Genomic DNA, 20,669 nt, shown 5'->3' with positions numbered 1-20,669 from the left:
TAAAAAACAAAATGGAGCAAACAATTCAATTAGGCTCTGACTTGGACGAAACGGTCAAATCCATTGAAGAACTGAAACGAAACATGTCTCTTTACAGAGAGGACTTCGAAATTCAAAAGGAAGCCCTAAAGAATGCTATGTCAGATGTGATCAAAGAGAGGGATGGAATGGAAACAGAAAAGACAAATATGTTTAACATGGAGAGAAGAGATCTTGATAAACTCAGAGAAGAACTGACCCAAGAGAGACAAGATCTGGACAGAGCAATCAACGCAATGAAGGAAGAAAAATTGTACTTGGAACACATGAAGTCTGAAAGCAAGAAACTTGGGGAAGTCATGAAGCTAGCCGAGAATGATTTGACGACGGAAAAGGACAAGATGGATAATGCAAACATTGAGCTTCAGAGGAAGACTGAAGCTGCCAACACGTTGATGGAGGACATGCAAAGAGAGAGATTAGAACTTCAGCAACTCAAGGTACATGTTGACTCCCAAAGAAAAAGACTTGACGTTGTCTTGGACTCAGTCGTCACACAACAATCCGAAAGAGCCAGCAAAGAAGAAGAAATCCAAAGACAAGCAGAAGAACTTGAAATCAGACTGAAACAGGTTCAGACAGAAAGAGAAGAGCTCAATGCTGTGAATGACAGGACCAACAAAATGAAAGAAGAGGTTGACGCTGCCATGATGGACCTTCTTCGTGAAAAGGAAGAAGTCAATCAAATGAGGGTAGCCATAGAAAATGAGAGACAAAGGACTCAAACTGAAAAGGATAGAATTGAAAGTGAAAAATCTGAGTTGAAAGTAAGAGAACAACAACTCCTGGACCGAATGAAGTCATTAGAAAACAGTGAATCCAAAATTCAGGACCTCAGTAAGACCATCTCTGGGGACTTCAAAGAAAAGATGGCCATATTAAAAAACAAAATGGAGCAAACAATTCAATTAGGCTCTGACTTGGAGGAAACGGTCAAATCCATTGAAGAACTGAAACGAAACATGTCTCTTTACAGAGAGGACTTCCAAATTCAAAAGGAAGCCCTAAAGAATGCTATGTCAGATGTGATCAAACAGAGGGATGGAGTGGAAACAGAAAAGACAAATATGTTTGACATGGAGAGAAGAGATCTTGATAAACTCAGAGAAGAACTGACCCAAGAGAGACAAGATCTGGACAGAGCAATCAACGCAATGAAGGAAGAAAAATTGTACTTGGAACACATGAAGTCTGAAAGCAAGAAACTTGGGGAAGTCATGAAGCTAGCCGAGAATGATTTGACGACGGAAAAGGAAAAGATGGATAATGCAAACATTGAGCTTCAGCGGAAGACTGAAGCTGCCAACACTTTGATGGAGGACATGCAAAGAGAGAGATTAGAACTTCAGCAACTCAAGGTACATGTTGACTCCCAAAGAAAAAGACTTGACGTTGTCTTGGACTCAGTCGTCACACAACAATCCGAAAGAGCCAGCAAGGAAGAAGAATTCCAAAGACAAGCAGAAGAACTTGAAATCAGACTGAAACAGGTTCAGACAGAAAGAGAAGAGCTCAATGCTGTGAATGACAGGACCAACAAAATGAAAGAAGAGGTTGACGCTGCCATGATGGACCTTCTTCGTGAAAAGGAAGAAGTCAATCAAATGAGGGTAGCCATAGAAAATGAGAGACAAAGGACTCAAACTGAAAAGGATAGAATTGAAAGTGAAAAATCTGAGTTGAAAGTAAGAGAACAAAAACTCCTGGACCGAATGAAGTCATTAGAAAACAGTGAATCCAAAATTCAGGACCTCAGTAAGACCATCTCTGGGGACTTCAAAGAAAAGATGGCCAAATTACTAAACAAAATGGAGCAAACAATTCAATTAGGCTCTGACTTGGAGGAAACGGTCAAATCCATTGAAGAACTGAAGCAAAACATGACTCTTTACAGTGAGGACTTCCAAATTCAAAAGGAAGCCCTAAAGAATGCTATGTCAGATGTGATCAAAGAGAGGGATGGAGTGGAAACAGAAAAGACAAATATGTTTGACATGGAGAGAAGAGATCTTGATAAACTCAGAGAAGAACTGACCCAAGAGAGACAAGATCTGGACAGAGCAATCAACGCAATGAAGGAAGAAAAATTGTACTTGGAACACATGAAGTCTGAAAGCAAGAAACTTGGGGAAGTCATGAAGCTAGCCGAGAATGATTTGACGACGGAAAAGGACAAGATGGATAATGCAAACATTGAGCTTCAGCGGAAGACTGAAGCTGCCAACACTTTGATGGAGGACATGCAAAGAGAGAGATTAGAACTTCAGCAACTCAAGGTACATGTTGACTCCCAAAGAAAAAGACTTGACGTTGTCTTGGACTCAGTCGTCACACAAAAATCCGAAAGAGCCAGCAAGGAGGAAGAAATCCAAAGACAAGCAGAAGAACTTGAAATCAGACTGAAACAGGTTCAGACAGAAAGAGAAGAGCTCAATGCTGTGAATGACAGGACCAACAAAATGAAAGAAGAGGTTGACGCTGCCATGATGGACCTTCTTCGTGAAAAGGAAGAAGTCAATCAAATGAGGGTAGCCATAGAAAATGAGAGACAAAGGACTCAAACTGAAAAGGATAGAATTGAAAGTGAAAAATCTGAGTTGAAAGTAAGAGAACAACAACTCCTGGACCGAATGAAGTCATTAGAAAACAGTGAATCCAAAATTCAGGACCTCAGTAAGACCATCTCTGGGGACTTCAAACAAAAGATGGCCATATTAAAAAACAAAATGGAGCAAACAATTCAATTAGGCTCTGACTTGGAGGAAACGGTCAAATCCATTGAAGAACTGAAACGAAACATGTCTCTTTACAGAGAGGACTTCCAAATTCAAAAGGAAGCCCTAAAGAATGCTATGTCAGATGTGATCAAAGAGAGGGATGGAGTGGAAACAGAAAAGACAAATATGTTTGACATGGAGAGAAGAGATCTTGATAAACTCAGAGAAGAACTGACCCAAGAGAGACAAGATCTGGACAGAGCAATCAACGCAATGAAGGAAGAAAAATTGTACTTGGAACACATGAAGTCTGAAAGCAAGAAACTTGGGGAAGTCATGAAGCTAGCCGAGAATGATTTGACGACGGAAAAGGACAAGATGGATAATGCAAACATTGAGCTTCAGCGGAAGACTGAAGCTGCCAACACTTTGATGGAGGACATGCAAAGAGAGAGATTAGAACTTCAGCAACTCAAGGTACATGTTGACTCCCAAAGAAAAAGACTTGACGTTGTCTTGGACTCAGTCGTCACACAACAATCCGAAAGAGCCAGCAAAGAAGAAGAAATCCAAAGACAAGCAGAAGAACTTGAAATCAGACTGAAACAGGTTCAGACAGAAAGAGAAGAGCTCAATGCTGTGAATGACAGGACCAACAAAATGAAAGAAGAGGTTGACGCTGCCATGATGGACCTTCTTCGTGAAAAGGAAGAAGTCAATCAAATGAGGGTAGCTATAGAAAATGAGAGACAAAGGACTCAAACTGAAAAGGATAGAATTGAAAGTGAAAAATCTGAGTTGAAAGTAAGAGAACAACAACTCCTGGACCGAATGAAGTCATTAGAAAACAGTGAATCCAAAATTCAGGACCTCAGTAAGACCATCTCTGGGGACTTCAAAGAAAAGATGGCCAAATTACTAAACAAAATGGAGCAAACAATTCAATTAGGCTCTGACTTGGAGGAAACGGTCAAATCCATTGAAGAACTGAAACGAAACATGTCTCTTTACAGAGAGGACTTCCAAATTCAAAAGGAAGCCCTAAAGAATGCTATGTCAGATGTGATCAAACAGAGGGATGGAGTGGAAACAGAAAAGACAAATATGTTTGACATGGAGAGAAGAGATCTTGATAAACTCAGAGAAGAACTGACCCAAGAGAGACAAGATCTGGACAGAGCAATCAACGCAATGAAGGAAGAAAAATTGTACTTGGAACACATGAAGTCTGAAAGCAAGAAACTTGGGGAAGTCATGAAGCTAGCCGAGAATGATTTGACGACGGAAAAGGACAAGATGGATAATGCAAACATTGAGCTTCAGCGGAAGACTGAAGCTGCCAACACTTTGATGGAGGACATGCAAAGAGAGAGATTAGAACTTCAGCAACTCAAGGTACATGTTGACTCCCAAAGAAAAAGACTTGACGTTGTCTTGGACTCAGTCGTCACACAAAAATCCGAAAGAGCCAGCAAGGAGGAAGAAATCCAAAGACAAGCAGAAGAACTTGAAATCAGACTGAAACAGGTTCAGACAGAAAGAGAAGAGCTCAATGCTGTGAATGACAGGACCAACAAAATGAAAGAAGAGGTTGACGCTGCCATGATGGACCTTCTTCGTGAAAAGGAAGAAGTCAATCAAATGAGGGTAGCCATAGAAAATGAGAGACAAAGGACTCAAACTGAAAAGGATAAAATTGAAAGTGAAAAATCTGAGTTGAAAGTAAGAGAACAAAAACTCCTGGACCGAATGAATTCATTAGAAAACAGTGAATCCAAAATTCAGGACCTCAGAAAGACCATCTCTGGGGACTTCAAACAAAAGATGGCCATATTAAAAAACAAAATGGAGCAAACAATTCAATTAGGCTCTGACTTGGAGGAAACGGTCAAATCCATTGAAGAACTGAAACAAAACATGTCTCTTTACAGAGAGGACTTCCAAATTCAAAAGGAAGCCCTAAAGAATGCTATGTCAGATGTGATCAAACAGAGGGATGGAGTGGAAACAGAAAAGACAAATATGTTTGACATGGAGAGAAGAGATCTTGATAAACTCAGAGAAGAACTGACCCAAGAGAGACAAGATCTGGACAGAGCAATCAACGCAATGAAGGAAGAAAAATTGTACTTGGAACACATGAAGTCTGAAAGCAAGAAACTTGGGGAAGTCATGAAGCTAGCCGAGAATGATTTGACGACGGAAAAGGACAAGATGGATAATGCAAACATTGAGCTTCAGCGGAAGACTGAAGCTGCCAACACGTTGATGGAGGACATGCAAAGAGAGAGATTAGAACTTCAGCAACTCAAGGTACATGTTGACTCCCAAAGAAAAAGACTTGACGTTGTCTTGGACTCAGTCATCACACAACAATCCGAAAGAGCCAGCAAGGAGGAAGAAATCCAAAGACAAGCAGAAGAACTTGAAATCAGACTGAAACAGGTTCAGACAGAAAGAGAAGAGCTCAATGCTGTGAATGACAGGACCAACAAAATGAAAGAAGAGGTTGACGCTGCCATGATGGACCTTCTTCGTGAAAAGGAAGAAGTCAATCAAATGAGGGTAGCCGTAGAAAATGAGAGAGAAAGGAGTCAAACGGAAAAGGATAGAATTGAAAGTAAAAAATCTGAGTTGAAAGTAAGAGAACAACAACTCCTGGACCGAATGTATTCATTAGAAAACAGTGAATCCAAAATTCAGGACCTCAGAAAGACCATCTCTGGGGACTTCAAACAAAAGATGGCCATATTAAAAAACAAAATGGAGCAAACAATTCAATTAGGCTCTGACTTGGACGAAACGGTCAAATCCATTGAAGAACTGAAGCAAAACATGACTCTTTACAGTGAGGACTTCCAAATTCAAAAGGAAGCCCTAAAGAATGCTATGTCAGATGTGATCAAACAGAGGGATGGAGTGGAAACAGAAAAGACAAATATGTTTGACATGGAGAGAAGAGATCTTGATAAACTCAGAGAAGAACTGACCCAAGAGAGACAAGATCTGGACAGAGCAATCAACGCAATGAAGGAAGAAAAATTGTACTTGGAACACATGAAGTCTGAAAGCAAGAAACTTGGGGAAGTCATGAAGCTAGCCGAGAATGATTTGACGACGGAAAAGGAAAAGATGGATAATGCAAACATTGAGCTTCAGCGGAAGACTGAAGCTGCCAACACGTTGATGGAGGACATGCAAAGAGAGAGATTAGAACTTCAGCAACTCAAGGTACATGTTGACTCCCAAAGAAAAAGACTTGACGTTGTCTTGGACTCAGTCGTCACACAACAATCCGAAAGAGCCAGCAAGGAAGAAGAAATCCAAAGACAAGCAGAAGAACTTGAAATCAGACTGAAACAGGTTCAGACAGAAAGAGAAGAGCTCAATGCTGTGAATGACAGGACCAACAAAATGAAAGAAGAGGTTGACGCTGCCATGATGGACCTTCTTCGTGAAAAGGAAGAAGTCAATCAAATGAGGGTAGCCATAGAAAATGAGAGACAAAGGACTCAAACTGAAAAGGATAGAATTGAAAGTGAAAAATCTGAGTTGAAAGTAAGAGAACAACAACTCCTGGACCGAATGAAGTCATTAGAAAACAGTGAATCCAAAATTCAGGACCTCAGAAAGACCATCTCTGGGGACTTCAAACAAAAGATGGCCATATTAAAAAACAAAATGGAGCAAACAATTCAATTAGGCTCTGATTTAGAGGAAACGGTCAAATCCATTGAAGAACTGAAACGAAACATGACTCTTTACAGTGAGGACTTCCAAATTCAAAAGGAAGCCCTAAAGAATGCTATGTCAGATGTGATCAAACAGAGGGATGGAGTGGAAACAGAAAAGACATATATGTTTGACATGGAGAGAAGAGATCTTGATAAACTCAGAGAAGAACTGACCCAAGAGAGACAAGATCTGGACAGAGCAATCAACGCAATGAAGGAAGAAAAATTGTACTTGGAACACATGAAGTCTGAAAGCAAGAAACTTGGGGAAGTCATGAAGCTAGCCGAGAATGATTTGACGACGGAAAAGGAAAAGATGGATAATGCAAACATTGAGCTTCAGCGGAAGACTGAAGCTGCCAACACGTTGATGGAGGACATGCAAAGAGAGAGATTAGAACTTCAGCAACTCAAGGTACATGTTGACTCCCAAAGAAAAAGACTTGACGTTGTCTTGGACTCAGTCGTCACACAACAATCCGAAAGAGCCAGCAAGGAAGAAGAAATCCAAAGACAAGCAGAAGAACTTGAAATCAGACTGAAACAGGTTCAGACAGAAAGAGAAGAGCTCAATGCTGTGAATGACAGGACCAACAAAATGAAAGAAGAGGTTGACGCTGCCATGATGGACCTTCTTCGTGAAAAGGAAGAAGTCAATCAAATGAGGGTAGCCATAGAAAATGAGAGAGAAAGGAGTCAAACGGAAAAGGATAGAATTGAAAGTGAAAAATCTGAGTTGAAAGTAAGAGAACAACAACTCCTGGACCGAATGAAGTCATTAGAAAACAGTGAATGCAAAATTCAGGACCTCAGAAAGACCATCTCTGGGGACTTCAAACAAAAGATGGCCATATTAAAAAACAAAATGGAGCAAACAATTCAATTAGGCTCTGACTTGGAGGATACGGTCAAATCCATTGAAGAACTGAAACGAAACATGTCTCTTTACAGAGAGGACTTCGAAATTCAAAAGGAAGCCCTAAAGAATGCTATGTCAGATGTGATCAAAGAGAGGGATGGAATGGAAACAGAAAAGACAAATATGTTTAACATGGAGAGAAGAGATCTTGATAAACTCAGAGAAGAACTGACCCAAGAGAGACAAGATCTGGACAGAGCAATCAACGCAATGAAGGAAGAAAAATTGTACTTGGAACACATGAAGTCTGAAAGCAAGAAACTTGGGGAAGTCATGAAGCTAGCCGAGAATGATTTGACGACGGAAAAGGACAAGATGGATAATGCAAACATTGAGCTTCAGAGGAAGACTGAAGCTGCCAACACGTTGATGGAGGACATGCAAAGAGAGAGATTAGAACTTCAGCAACTCAAGGTACATGTTGACTCCCAAAGAAAAAGACTTGACGTTGTCTTGGACTCAGTCGTCACACAACAATCCGAAAGAGCCAGCAAGGAAGAAGAAATCCAAAGACAAGCAGAAGAACTTGAAATCAGACTGAAACAGGTTCAGACAGAAAGAGAAGAGCTCAATGCTGTGAATGACAGGACCAACAAAATGAAAGAAGAGGTTGACGCTGCCATGATGGACCTTCTTCGTGAAAAGGAAGAAGTCAATCAAATGAGGGTAGCCATAGAAAATGAGAGACAAAGGACTCAAACTGAAAAGGATAGAATTGAAAGTGAAAAATCTGAGTTGAAAGTAAGAGAACAACAACTCCTGGACCGAATGAAGTCATTAGAAAACAGTGAATCCAAAATTCAGGACCTCAGTAAGACCATCTCTGGGGACTTCAAACAAAAGATGGCCATATTAAAAAACAAAATGGAGCAAACAATTCAATTAGGCTCTGACTTGGACGAAACGGTCAAATCCATTGAAGAACTGAAGCAAAACATGACTCTTTACAGTGAGGACTTCCAAATTCAAAAGGAAGCCCTAAAGAATGCTATGTCAGATGTGATCAAACAGAGGGATGGAGTGGAAACAGAAAAGACAAATATGTTTGACATGGAGAGAAGAGATCTTGATAAACTCAGAGAAGAACTGACCCAAGAGAGACAAGATCTGGACAGAGCAATCAACGCAATGAAGGAAGAAAAATTGTACTTGGAACACATGAAGTCTGAAAGCAAGAAACTTGGGGAAGTCATGAAGCAAGCCGAGATTGATTTGACGACGGAAAAGGACAAGATGGATAATGCAAACATTGAGCTTCAGCGGAAGACTGAAGCTGCCAACACTTTGATGGAGGACATGCAAAGAGAGAGATTAGAACTTCAACAACTCAAGGTACATGTTGACTCCCAAAGAAAAAGACTTGACGTTGTCTTGGACTCAGTCATCACACAACAATCCGAAAGAGCCAGCAAGGAGGAAGAAATCCAAAGACAAGCAGAAGAACTTGAAATCAGACTGAAACAGGTTCAGACAGAAAGAGAAGAGCTCAATGCTGTGAATGACAGGACCAACAAAATGAAAGAAGAGGTTGACGCTGCCATGATGGACCTTCTTCGTGAAAAGGAAGAAGTCAATCAAATGAGGGTAGCCATAGAAAATGAGAGAGAAAGGAGTCAAACTGAAAAGGATAGAATTGAAAGTAAAAAATCTGAGTTGAAAGTAAGAGAACAACAACTCCTGGACCGAATGAATTCATTAGAAAACAGTGAATCCAAAATTCAGGACCTCAGAAAGACCATCTCTGGGGACTTCAAACAAAAGATGGCCATATTAAAAAACAAAATGGAGCAAACAATTCAATTATGCTCTGACTTGGACGAAACGGTCAAATCCATTGAAGAACTGAAACGAAACATGTCTCTTTACAGAGAGGACTTCCAAATTCAAAAGGAAGCCCTAAAGAATGCTATGTCAGATGTGAACAAACAGAGGGATGGAGTGGAAACAGAAAAGACAAATATGTTTGACATGGAGAGAAGAGATCTTGATAAACTCAGAGAAGAACTGACCCAAGAGAGACAAGATCTGGACAGAGCAATCAACGCAATGAAGGAAGAAAAATTGTACTTGGAACACATGAAGTCTGAAAGCAAGAAACTTGGGGAAGTCATGAAGCTAGCCGAGAATGATTTGACGACGGAAAAGGACAAGATGGATAATGCAAACATTGAGCTTCAGCGGAAGACTGAAGCTGCCAACACTTTGATGGAGGACATGCAAAGAGAGAGATTAGAACTTCAGCAACTCAAGGTACATGTTGACTCCCAAAGAAAAAGACTTGACGTTGTCTTGGACTCAGTCATCACACAACAATCCGAAAGAGCCAGCAAGGAGGAAGAAATCCAAAGACAAGCAGAAGAACTTGAAATCAGACTGAAACAGGTTCAGACAGAAAGAGAAGAGCTCAATGCTGTGAATGACAGGACCAACAAAATGAAAGAAGAGGTTGACGCTGCCATGATGGACCTTCTTCGTGAAAAGGAAGAAGTCAATCAAATGAGGGTAGCCGTAGAAAATGAGAGAGAAAGGAGTCAAACGGAAAAGGATAGAATTGAAAGTAAAAAATCTGAGATGAAAGTAAGAGAACAACAACTCCTGGACCGAATGTATTCATTAGAAAACAGTGAATCCAAAATTCAGGACCTCAGAAAGACCATCTCTGGGGACTTCAAACAAAAGATGGCCATATTAAAAAACAAAATGGAGCAAACAATTCAATTAGGCTCTGACTTGGAGGAAACGGTCAAATCCATTGAAGAACTGAAGCAAAACATGACTCTTTACAGTGAGGACTTCCAAATTCAAAAGGAAGCCCTAAAGAATGCTATGTCAGATGTGATCAAACAGAGGGATGGAGTGGAAACAGAAAAGACAAATATGTTTGACATGGAGAGAAGAGATCTTGATAAACTCAGAGAAGAACTGACCCAAGAGAGACAAGATCTGGACAGAGCAATCAACGCAATGAAGGAAGAAAAATTGTACTTGGAACACATGAAGTCTGAAAGCAAGAAACTTGGGGAAGTCATGAAGCTAGCCGAGATTGATTTGACGACGGAAAAGGACAAGATGGATAATGCAAACATTGAGCTTCAGCGGAAGACTGAAGCTGCCAACACTTTGATGGAGGACATGCAAAGAGAGAGATTAGAACTTCAACAACTCAAGGTACATGTTGACTCCCAAAGAAAAAGACTTGACGTTGTCTTGGACTCAGTCATCACACAACAATCCGAAAGAGCCAGCAAGGAGGAAGAAATCCAAAGACAAGCAGAAGAACTTGAAATCAGACTGAAACAGGTTCAGACAGAAAGAGAAGAGCTCAATGCTGTGAATGACAGGACCAACAAAATGAAAGAAGAGGTTGACGCTGCCATGATGGACCTTCTTCGTGAAAAGGAAGAAGTCAATCAAATGAGGGTAGCCATAGAAAATGAGAGAGAAAGGACTCAAACTGAAAAGGATAGAATTGAAAGTGAAAAATCTGAGTTGAAAGTAAGAGAACAACAACTCCTGGACCGAATGAATTCATTAGAAAACAGTGAATCCAAAATTCAGGACCTCAGAAAGACCATCTCTGGGGACTTCAAACAAAAGATGGCCATATTAAAAAACAAAATGGAGCAAACAATTCAATTATGCTCTGACTTGGACGAAACGGTCAAATCCATTGAAGAACTGAAACGAAACATGTCTCTTTACAGAGAGGACTTCCAAATTCAAAAGGAAGCCCTAAAGAATGCTATGTCAGATGTGAACAAACAGAGGGATGGAGTGGAAACAGAAAAGACAAATATGTTTGACATGGAGAGAAGAGATCTTGATAAACTCAGAGAAGAACTGACCCAAGAGAGACAAGATCTGGACAGAGCAATCAACGCAATGAAGGAAGAAAAATTGTACTTGGAACACATGAAGTCTGAAAGCAAGAAACTTGGGGAAGTCATGAAGCTAGCCGAGAATGATTTGACGACGGAAAAGGACAAGATGGATAATGCAAACATTGAGCTTCAGCGGAAGACTGAAGCTGCCAACACTTTGATGGAGGACATGCAAAGAGAGAGATTAGAACTTCAGCAACTCAAGGTACATGTTGACTCCCAAAGAAAAAGACTTGACGTTGTCTTGGACTCAGTCATCACACAACAATCCGAAAGAGCCAGCAAGGAGGAAGAAATCCAAAGACAAGCAGAAGAACTTGAAATCAGACTGAAACAGGTTCAGACAGAAAGAGAAGAGCTCAATGCTGTGAATGACAGGACCAACAAAATGAAAGAAGAGGTTGACGCTGCCATGATGGACCTTCTTCGTGAAAAGGAAGAAGTCAATCAAATGAGGGTAGCCGTAGAAAATGAGAGAGAAAGGAGTCAAACGGAAAAGGATAGAATTGAAAGTAAAAAATCTGAGATGAAAGTAAGAGAACAACAACTCCTGGACCGAATGTATTCATTAGAAAACAGTGAATCCAAAATTCAGGACCTCAGAAAGACCATCTCTGGGGACTTCAAACAAAAGATGGCCATATTAAAAAACAAAATGGAGCAAACAATTCAATTAGGCTCTGACTTGGAGGAAACGGTCAAATCCATTGAAGAACTGAAGCAAAACATGACTCTTTACAGTGAGGACTTCCAAATTCAAAAGGAAGCCCTAAAGAATGCTATGTCAGATGTGATCAAACAGAGGGATGGAGTGGAAACAGAAAAGACAAATATGTTTGACATGGAGAGAAGAGATCTTGATAAACTCAGAGAAGAACTGACCCAAGAGAGACAAGATCTGGACAGAGCAATCAACGCAATGAAGGAAGAAAAATTGTACTTGGAACACATGAAGTCTGAAAGCAAGAAACTTGGGGAAGTCATGAAGCTAGCCGAGAATGATTTGACGACGGAAAAGGACAAGATGGATAATGCAAACATTGAGCTTCAGCGGAAGACTGAAGCTGCCAACACGTTGATGGAGGACATGCAAAGAGAGAGATTAGAACTTCAGCAACTCAAGGTACATGTTGACTCCGAAAGAAAAAGACTTGACGTTGTCTTGGACTCAGTCGTCACACAACAATCCGAAAGAGCCAGCAAGGAAGAAGAAATCCAAAGACAAGCAGAAGAACTTGAAATCAGACTGAAACAGGTTCAGACAGAAAGAGAAGAGCTCAATGCTGTGAATGACAGGACCAACAAAATGAAAGAAGAGGTTGACGCTGCCATGATGGACCTTCTTCGTGAAAAGGAAGAAGTCAATCAAATGAGGGTAGCCGTAGAAAATGAGAGAGAAAGGAGTCAAACGGAAAAGGATAGAATTGAAAGTAAAAAATCTGAGTTGAAAGTAAGAGAACAACAACTCCTGGACCGAATGTATTCATTAGAAAACAGTGAATCCAAAATTCAGGACCTCAGAAAGACCATCTCTGGGGACTTCAAACAAAAGATGGCCATATTAAAAAACAAAATGGAGCAAACAATTCAATTAGGCTCTGACTTGGACGAAACGGTCAAATCCATTGAAGAACTGAAGCAAAACATGACTCTTTACAGTGAGGACTTCCAAATTCAAAAGGAAGCCCTAAAGAATGCTATGTCAGATGTGATCAAACAGAGGGATGGAGTGGAAACAGAAAAGACAAATATGTTTGACATGGAGAGAAGAGATCTTGATAAACTCAGAGAAGAACTGACCCAAGAGAGACAAGATCTGGACAGAGCAATCAACGCAATGAAGGAAGAAAAATTGTACTTGGAACACATGAAGTCTGAAAGCAAGAAACTTGGGGAAGTCATGAAGCTAGCCGAGAATGATTTGACGACGGAAAAGGACAAGATGGATAATGCAAACATTGAGCTTCAGCGGAAGACTGAAGCTGCCAACACGTTGATGGAGGACATGCAAAGAGAGAGATTAGAACTTCAGCAACTCAAGGTACATGTTGACTCCCAAAGAAAAAGACTTGACGTTGTCTTGGACTCAGTCGTCACACAACAATCCGAAAGAGCCAGCAAGGAAGAAGAAATCCAAAGACAAGCAGAAGAACTTGAAATCAGACTGAAACAGGTTCAGACAGAAAGAGAAGAGCTCAATGCTGTGAATGACAGGACCAACAAAATGAAAGAAGAGGTTGACGCTGCCATGATGGACCTTCTTCGTGAAAAGGAAGAAGTCAATCAAATGAGGGTAGCCATAGAAAATGAGAGACAAAGGACTCAAACTGAAAAGGATAGAATTGAAAGTGAAAAATCTGAGTTGAAAGTAAGAGAACAACAACTCCTGGACCGAATGAAGTCATTAGAAAACAGTGAATCCAAAATTCAGGACCTCAGTAAGACCATCTCTGGGGACTTCAAACAAAAGATGGCCATATTAAAAAACAAAATGGAGCAAACAATTCAATTAGGCTCTGACTTGGACGAAACGGTCAAATCCATTGAAGAACTGAAGCAAAACATGACTCTTTACAGTGAGGACTTCCAAATTCAAAAGGAAGCCCTAAAGAATGCTATGTCAGATGTGATCAAACAGAGGGATGGAGTGGAAACAGAAAAGACAAATATGTTTGACATGGAGAGAAGAGATCTTGATAAACTCAGAGAAGAACTGACCCAAGAGAGACAAGATCTGGACAGAGCAATCAACGCAATGAAGGAAGAAAAATTGTACTTGGAACACATGAAGTCTGAAAGCAAGAAACTTGGGGAAGTCATGAAGCAAGCCGAGAATGATTTGACGACGGAAAAGGACAAGATGGATAATGCAAACATTGAGCTTCAGCGGAAGACTGAAGCTGCCAACACTTTGATGGAGGACATGCAAAGAGAGACATTAGAACTTCAGCAACTCAAGGTACATGTTGACTCCCAAAGAAAAAGACTTGACGTTGTCTTGGACTCAGTCATCACACAACAATCCGAAAGAGCCAGCAAGGAGGAAGAAATCCAAAGACAAGCAGAAGAACTTGAAATCAGACTGAAACAGGTTCAGACAGAAAGAGAAGAGCTCAATGCTGTGAATGACAGGACCAACAAAATGAAAGAAGAGGTTGACGCTGCCATGATGGACCTTCTTCGTGAAAAGGAAGAAGTCAATCAAATGAGGGTAGCCGTAGAAAATGAGAGAGAAAGGAGTCAAACGGAAAAGGATAGAATTGAAAGTAAAAAATCTGAGTTGAAAGTAAGAGAACAACAACTCCTGGACCGAATGAATTCATTAGAAAACAGTGAATCCAAAATTCAGGACCTCAGAAAGACCATCTCTGGGGACTTCAAACAAAAGATGGCCATATTAAAAAACAAAATGGAGCAAACAATTCAATTAGGCTCTGACTTGGAGGAAACGGTCAAATCCATTGAAGAACTGAAACGAAACATATCTCTTTACAGAGAGGACTTCCAAATTCAAAAGGAAGCCCTAAAGAATGCTATGTCAGATGTGATCAAAGAGAGGGATGGAGTGGAAACAGAAAAGACAAATATGTTTGACATGGAGAGAAGAGATCTTGATAAACTCAGAGAAGAACTGACCCAAGAGAGACAAGATCTGGACAGAGCAATCAACGCAATGAAGGAAGAAAAATTGTACTTGGAACACATGAAGTCTGAAAGCAAGAAACTTGGGGAAGTCATGAAGCTAGCCGAGAATGATTTGACGACGGAAAAGGACAAGATGGATAATGCAAACATTGAGCTTCAGAGGAAGACTGAAGCTGCCAACACGTTGATGGAGGACATGCAAAGAGAGAGATTAGAACTTCAGCAACTCAAGGTACATGTTGACTCCCAAAGAAAAAGACTTGACGTTGTCTTGGACTCAGTCGTCACACAACAATCCGAAAGAGCCAGCAAAGAAGAAGAAATCCAAAGACAAGCAGAAGAACTTGAAATCAGACTGAAACAGGTTCAGACAGAAAGAGAAGAGCTCAATGCTGTGAATGACAGGACCAACAAAATGAAAGATGAGGTTGACGCTGCCATGATGGACCTTCTTCGTGAAAAGGAAGAAGTCAATCAAATGAGGGTAGCCGTAGAAAATGAGAGAGAAAGGAGTCAAACGGAAAAGGATAGAATTGAAAGTAAAAAATCTGAGTTGAAAGTAAGAGAACAACAACTCCTGGACCGAATGTATTCATTAGAAAACAGTGAATCCAAAATTCAGGACCTCAGAAAGACCATCTCTGGGGACTTCAAAGAAAAGATGGCCATATTAAAAAACAAAATGGAGCAAACAATTCAATTAGGCTCTGACTTAGAGGAAACGGTCAAATCCATTGAAGAACTGAAACGAAACATGTCTCTTTACAGAGAGGACTTCCAAATTCAAAAGGAAGCCCTAAAGAATGCTATGTCAGATGTGATCAAAGAGAGGGATGGAATGGAAACAGAAAAGACAAATATGTTTAACATGGAGAGAAGAGATCTTGATAAACTCAGAGAAGAACTGACCCAAGAGAGACAAGATCTGGACAGAGCAATCAACGCAATGAAGGAAGAAAAATTGTACTTGGAACACATGAAGTCTGAAAGCAAGAAACTTGGGGAAGTCATGAAGCTAGCCGAGAATGATTTGACGACGGAAAAGGACAAGATGGATAATGCAAACATTGAGCTTCAGAGGAAGACTGAAGCTGCCAACACGTTGATGGAGGACATGCAAAGAGAGAGATTAGAACTTCAGCAACTCAAGGTACATGTTGACTCCCAAAGAAAAAGACTTGACGTTGTCTTGGACTCAGTCGTCACACAACAATCCGAAAGAGCCAACAAAGAAGAAGAAATCCAAAGACAAGCAGAAGAACTTGAAATCAGACTGAAACAGGTTCAGACAGAAAGAGAAGAGCTCAATGCTGTGAATGACAGGACCAACAAAATGAAAGAAAAGGTTGACGCTGCCATGATGGACCTTCTTCGTGAAAAGGAAGAAGTCAATCAAATGAGGGTAGCCATAGAAAATGAGAGACAAAGGACTCAAACTGAAAAGGATAGAATTGAAAGTGAAAAATCTGAGTTGAAAGTAAGAGAACAACAACTCCTGGACCGAATGAAGTCATTAGAAAACAGTGAATCCAAAATTCAGGACCTCAGTAAGACCATCTCTGGGGACTTCAAAGAAAAGATGGCCATATTAAAAAACAAAATGGAGCAAACAATTCAATTAGGCTCTGACTTGGAGGAAACGGTCAAATCCATTGAAGAACTGAAGCAAAACATGACTCTTTACAGTGAGGACTTCCAAATTCAAAAGGAAGCCCTAAAGAATGCTATGTCAGATGTGATCAAACAGAGGGATGGAGTGGAAACAGAAAAGACAAATATGTTTGACATGGAGAGAAGAGATCTTGATAAACTCAGAGAAGAACTGACCCAAGAGAGACAAGATCTGGACAGAGCAATCAACGCAATGAAGGAAGAAAAATTGTACTTGGAACACATGAAGTCTGAAAGCAAGAAACTTGGGGAAGTCATGAAGCAAGCCGAGAATGATTTGACGACGGAAAAGGACAAGATGGATAATGCAAACATTGAGCTTCAGCGGAAGACTGAAGCTGCCAACACTTTGATGGAGGACATGCAAAGAGAGACATTAGAACTTCAGCAACTCAAGGTACATGTTGACTCCCAAAGAAAAAGACTTGACGTTGTCTTGGACTCAGTCATCACACAACAATCCGAAAGAGCCAGCAAGGAGGAAGAAATCCAAAGACAAGCAGAAGAACTTGAAATCAGACTGAAACAGGTTCAGACAGAAAGAGAAGAGCTCAATGCTGTGAATGACAGGACCAACAAAATGAAAGAAGAGGTTGACGCTGCCATGATGGACCTTCTTCGTGAAAAGGAAGAAGTCAATCAAATGAGGGTAGCCGTAGAAAATGAGAGAGAAAGGAGTCAAACGGAAAAGGATAGAATTGAAAGTAAAAAATCTGAGTTGAAAGTAAGAGAACAACAACTCCTGGACCGAATGAATTCATTAGAAAACAGTGAATCCAAAATTCAGGACCTCAGAAAGACCATCTCTGGGGACTTCAAACAAAAGATGGCCATATTAAAAAACAAAATGGAGCAAACAATTCAATTAGGCTCTGACTTGGAGGAAACGGTCAAATCCATTGAAGAACTGAAACGAAACATGTCTCTTTACAGAGAGGACTTCCAAATTCAAAAGGAAGCCCTAAAGAATGCTATGTCAGATGTGATCAAAGAGAGGGATGGAGTGGAAACAGAAAAGACAAATATGTTTGACATGGAGAGAAGAGATCTTGATAAACTCAGAGAAAAACTGACCCAAGAGAGACAAGATCTGGACAGAGCAATCAACGCAATGAAGGAAAAGAAATTGTACTTGGAACACATGAAGTCTGAAAGCAAGAAACTTGGGGAAGTCATGAAGCTAGCCGAGAATGATTTGACGACGGAAAAGGACAAGATGGATAATGCAAACATTGAGCTTCAGAGGAAGACTGAAGCTGCCAACACGTTGATGGAGGACATGCAAAGAGAGAGATTAGAACTTCAGCAACTCAAGGTACATGTTGACTCCCAAAGAAAAAGACTTGACGTTGTCTTGGACTCAGTCGTCACACAACAATCCGAAAGAGCCAGCAAAGAAGAAGAAATCCAAAGACAAGCAGAAGAACTTGAAATCAGACTGAAACAGGTTCAGACAGAAAGAGAAGAGCTCAATGCTGTGAATGACAGGACCAACAAAATGAAAGAAGAGGTTGACGCTGCCATGATGGACCTTCTTCGTGAAAAGGAAGAAGTCAATCAAATGAGGGTAGCCATAGAAAATGAGAGACAAAGGACACAAACTGAAAAGGATAGAATTGAAAGTGAAAAATCTGAGTTGAAAGTAAGAGAACAACAACTCCGGGACCGAATGAAGTCATTAGAAAACAGTGAATCCAAAATTCAGGACCTCAGTAAGACCATCTCTGGGGACTTCAAAGAAACGATGGCCCTATTACAAAACAAAATGGAGCAAACAATTCAATTAGGCTCTGACTTGGACGAAACGGTCAAATCCATTGAAGAACTGAAACGAAACATGACTCTTTACAGAGAGGACTTCCAAATTCAAAAGGAAGCCCTAAAGAATGCTATGTCAGATGTGAACAAACAGAGGGATGGAGTGGAAACAGAAAAGACAAATATGTTTGACATGGAGAGAAGAGATCTTAATAAACTCAGAGAAGAACTGACCCAAGAAAGACAAGATCTGGACAGAGCAATCAACTCAATGAAGGAAGAAAAATTGTACTTGGAACACATGAAGTCTGAAAGCAAGAAACTTGGGGAAGTCATGAAGCAAGCCGAGAATGATTTGACGACGGAAAAGGACAAGATGGATAATGCAAATATTGAGCTTCAGCGGAAGACTGAAGCTGCCAACACTTTGATGGATGACATGCAAAGAGAAAGATTAGAACTTCAGCAACTCAAGGTACATGTTGACTCCCAAAGAAAAAGACTTGACGTTGTCTTGGACTCAGTCGTCACACAACAATCCGAAAGAGCCAGCAAAGAAGAAGAAATCCAAAGACAAGCAGAAGAACTTGAAATCAGACTGAAACAGGTTCAGACAGAAAGAGAAGAGCTCAATGCTGTGAATGACAGGACCAACAAAATGAAAGAAGAGGTTGACGCTGCCATGATGGACCTTCTTCCTGAAAAGGACAGAGCAATCAACGCAATGAAGGGAGACGATTATGAGTTTTTCGTTTCAACAGAGCAGAATGAACTGCAATTTAAGGTAATTTTAGAGGAGTATGAACTCAAGAAGCTGTTTGAATCATTGTATATCTTCATGAGAAAGCTTAAACATTATAACTCAATGACCTTTGATTTAATCTCAGCAAAGTTTGACTGGTTACTACAGATTAACAGACAAAATGTTGATACTTTGTCTGTATATGAAAGAACAATTGATGTAGAGTCATGGAAATATATAATTGGTGCTCTTCACAAATTTATACAGCATGTAAAGCGATTTCCTGCCAAAATAAAAAGTGATAAAAAAGTTCAAACTGAATCTGAAGAGTTGCCTGTGAAGATTCAAAATGTACAACAGGATCTTTTGCATCATGAAACAGAACATCCACTAAAGTATGGGGAAGATACTTTTAGCTTTAAAGTAAAAGATGAATATTTTTCATCTAAGGGGGAAAGTATTAAAAATGATGTTCATGTGAATGAGGAAAAAAGAGATCACTTGCGAAAGATCTGGAAGGTCACAAGAATAGATCAGAAGGAGATTCGTCAGATGAAGAGCAGAGGTCAGGAGATAAGACACAATTTGGAAAAACGATTAAAATTGGTCAATCAATTTGTTAAAAGAACTGTGTTACAAAAAGAAAAGACAATTTTAGAGGACTCAGTGTGGGTACAAAACCAAAGTACAGAACCTTTAACTCAAAGTGACAGTTTTAAAAACAGTGAGATACCTATTTCTAAGTATATGGAGCTCCACCACCTTAAAGCTACTGTGCTAAAAGAAATTGAGAATCTCCACACTAAAGGAAAATCTCCAAACACCATGACCAGCGAGAAAGGAAACCAGACTGCTCAGGTTGACATGACCGCAGTCAGTGAGCAGATTACAGGAGTAGATGGAGGGAGTCATTCAGAAACATCAAAAGGACTCCTCTGTCAGCTTCGTCATTATTGCTCTCGTTGTTGCTGTCTTTGTTGTTCCTGTCAAAAGAGAATGTGCCCGAATGAAAAATAAGAGGCAACTTCTTAACATTACTATTGTTCATGTTTATTCTGCCCGTTTGTTTTTGAAGCAGCTTTTCAATGATCAGTAAACCTACAGCAACCTTTTAGTGTTAGCGTCCAAGCCTCTTGGGACCGGAAAGTAATGTTTGCAGCAAATCCCTGAAAAACACAATGCTAAAATTGTCATTTTAATGATATATTTGCAACAGAAAACCTTATAAAGTTTATAAAAAGTTTTGTTTCATTTGTGTTTGCACTGCTTTCTATGTTTTTTGCATTTTGTTTAGCAACTTACTATCTTGATTTTTTAATGGGCAAATGAAGCCATTATTTTTAGTTTGTGTTGTTGTTGTTTGATTTCCATTCAAATCTAATTTAAAATAGAAAAGTGTAATGTTCAAAAATTTGCTTCATCGCTTTGTTACTGTTTTACATTTATTGTTACTGTTTTACTTTGTCTTTGATGAAGTTGCATTCGAAAGCATTTCAAACCAAACATTATGCATTTGTGGTTGCTTAATTGTGTTATAAATAAATAACATTTTGGTGGACTAAA

At 40.0% G+C, this 20,669-nt stretch overlaps 1 protein-coding gene across 1 annotated transcript in view; it reads left to right on the top strand.

Annotated features, from left to right (window-relative positions):
- LOC105355603 (uncharacterized) overlaps positions 1-20,669 on the top strand; it is a 51,114-nt gene extending 30,445 nt beyond the window's left edge. Inside the window, exon 5 of the mRNA XM_023962408.2 lies at positions 1-20,669. This exon is cut by the window's left edge and continues 24,673 nt beyond it. Within this exon, the coding sequence (XP_023818176.2) occupies positions 1-20,123 (20,123 nt within the window). The 3' untranslated portion in view covers positions 20,124-20,669.

This window comes from Oryzias latipes, chromosome 14, assembly GCF_053564925.1.
Source record: "Oryzias latipes strain Hd-rR chromosome 14, Olatipes_Hd-rR_3.1".
NCBI lineage: Eukaryota > Metazoa > Chordata > Actinopteri > Beloniformes > Adrianichthyidae > Oryzias > Oryzias latipes.
The sequence above is the reverse complement of the archived record's forward strand: the minus strand, read 5'-3'. Positions and strand labels throughout refer to the sequence as shown.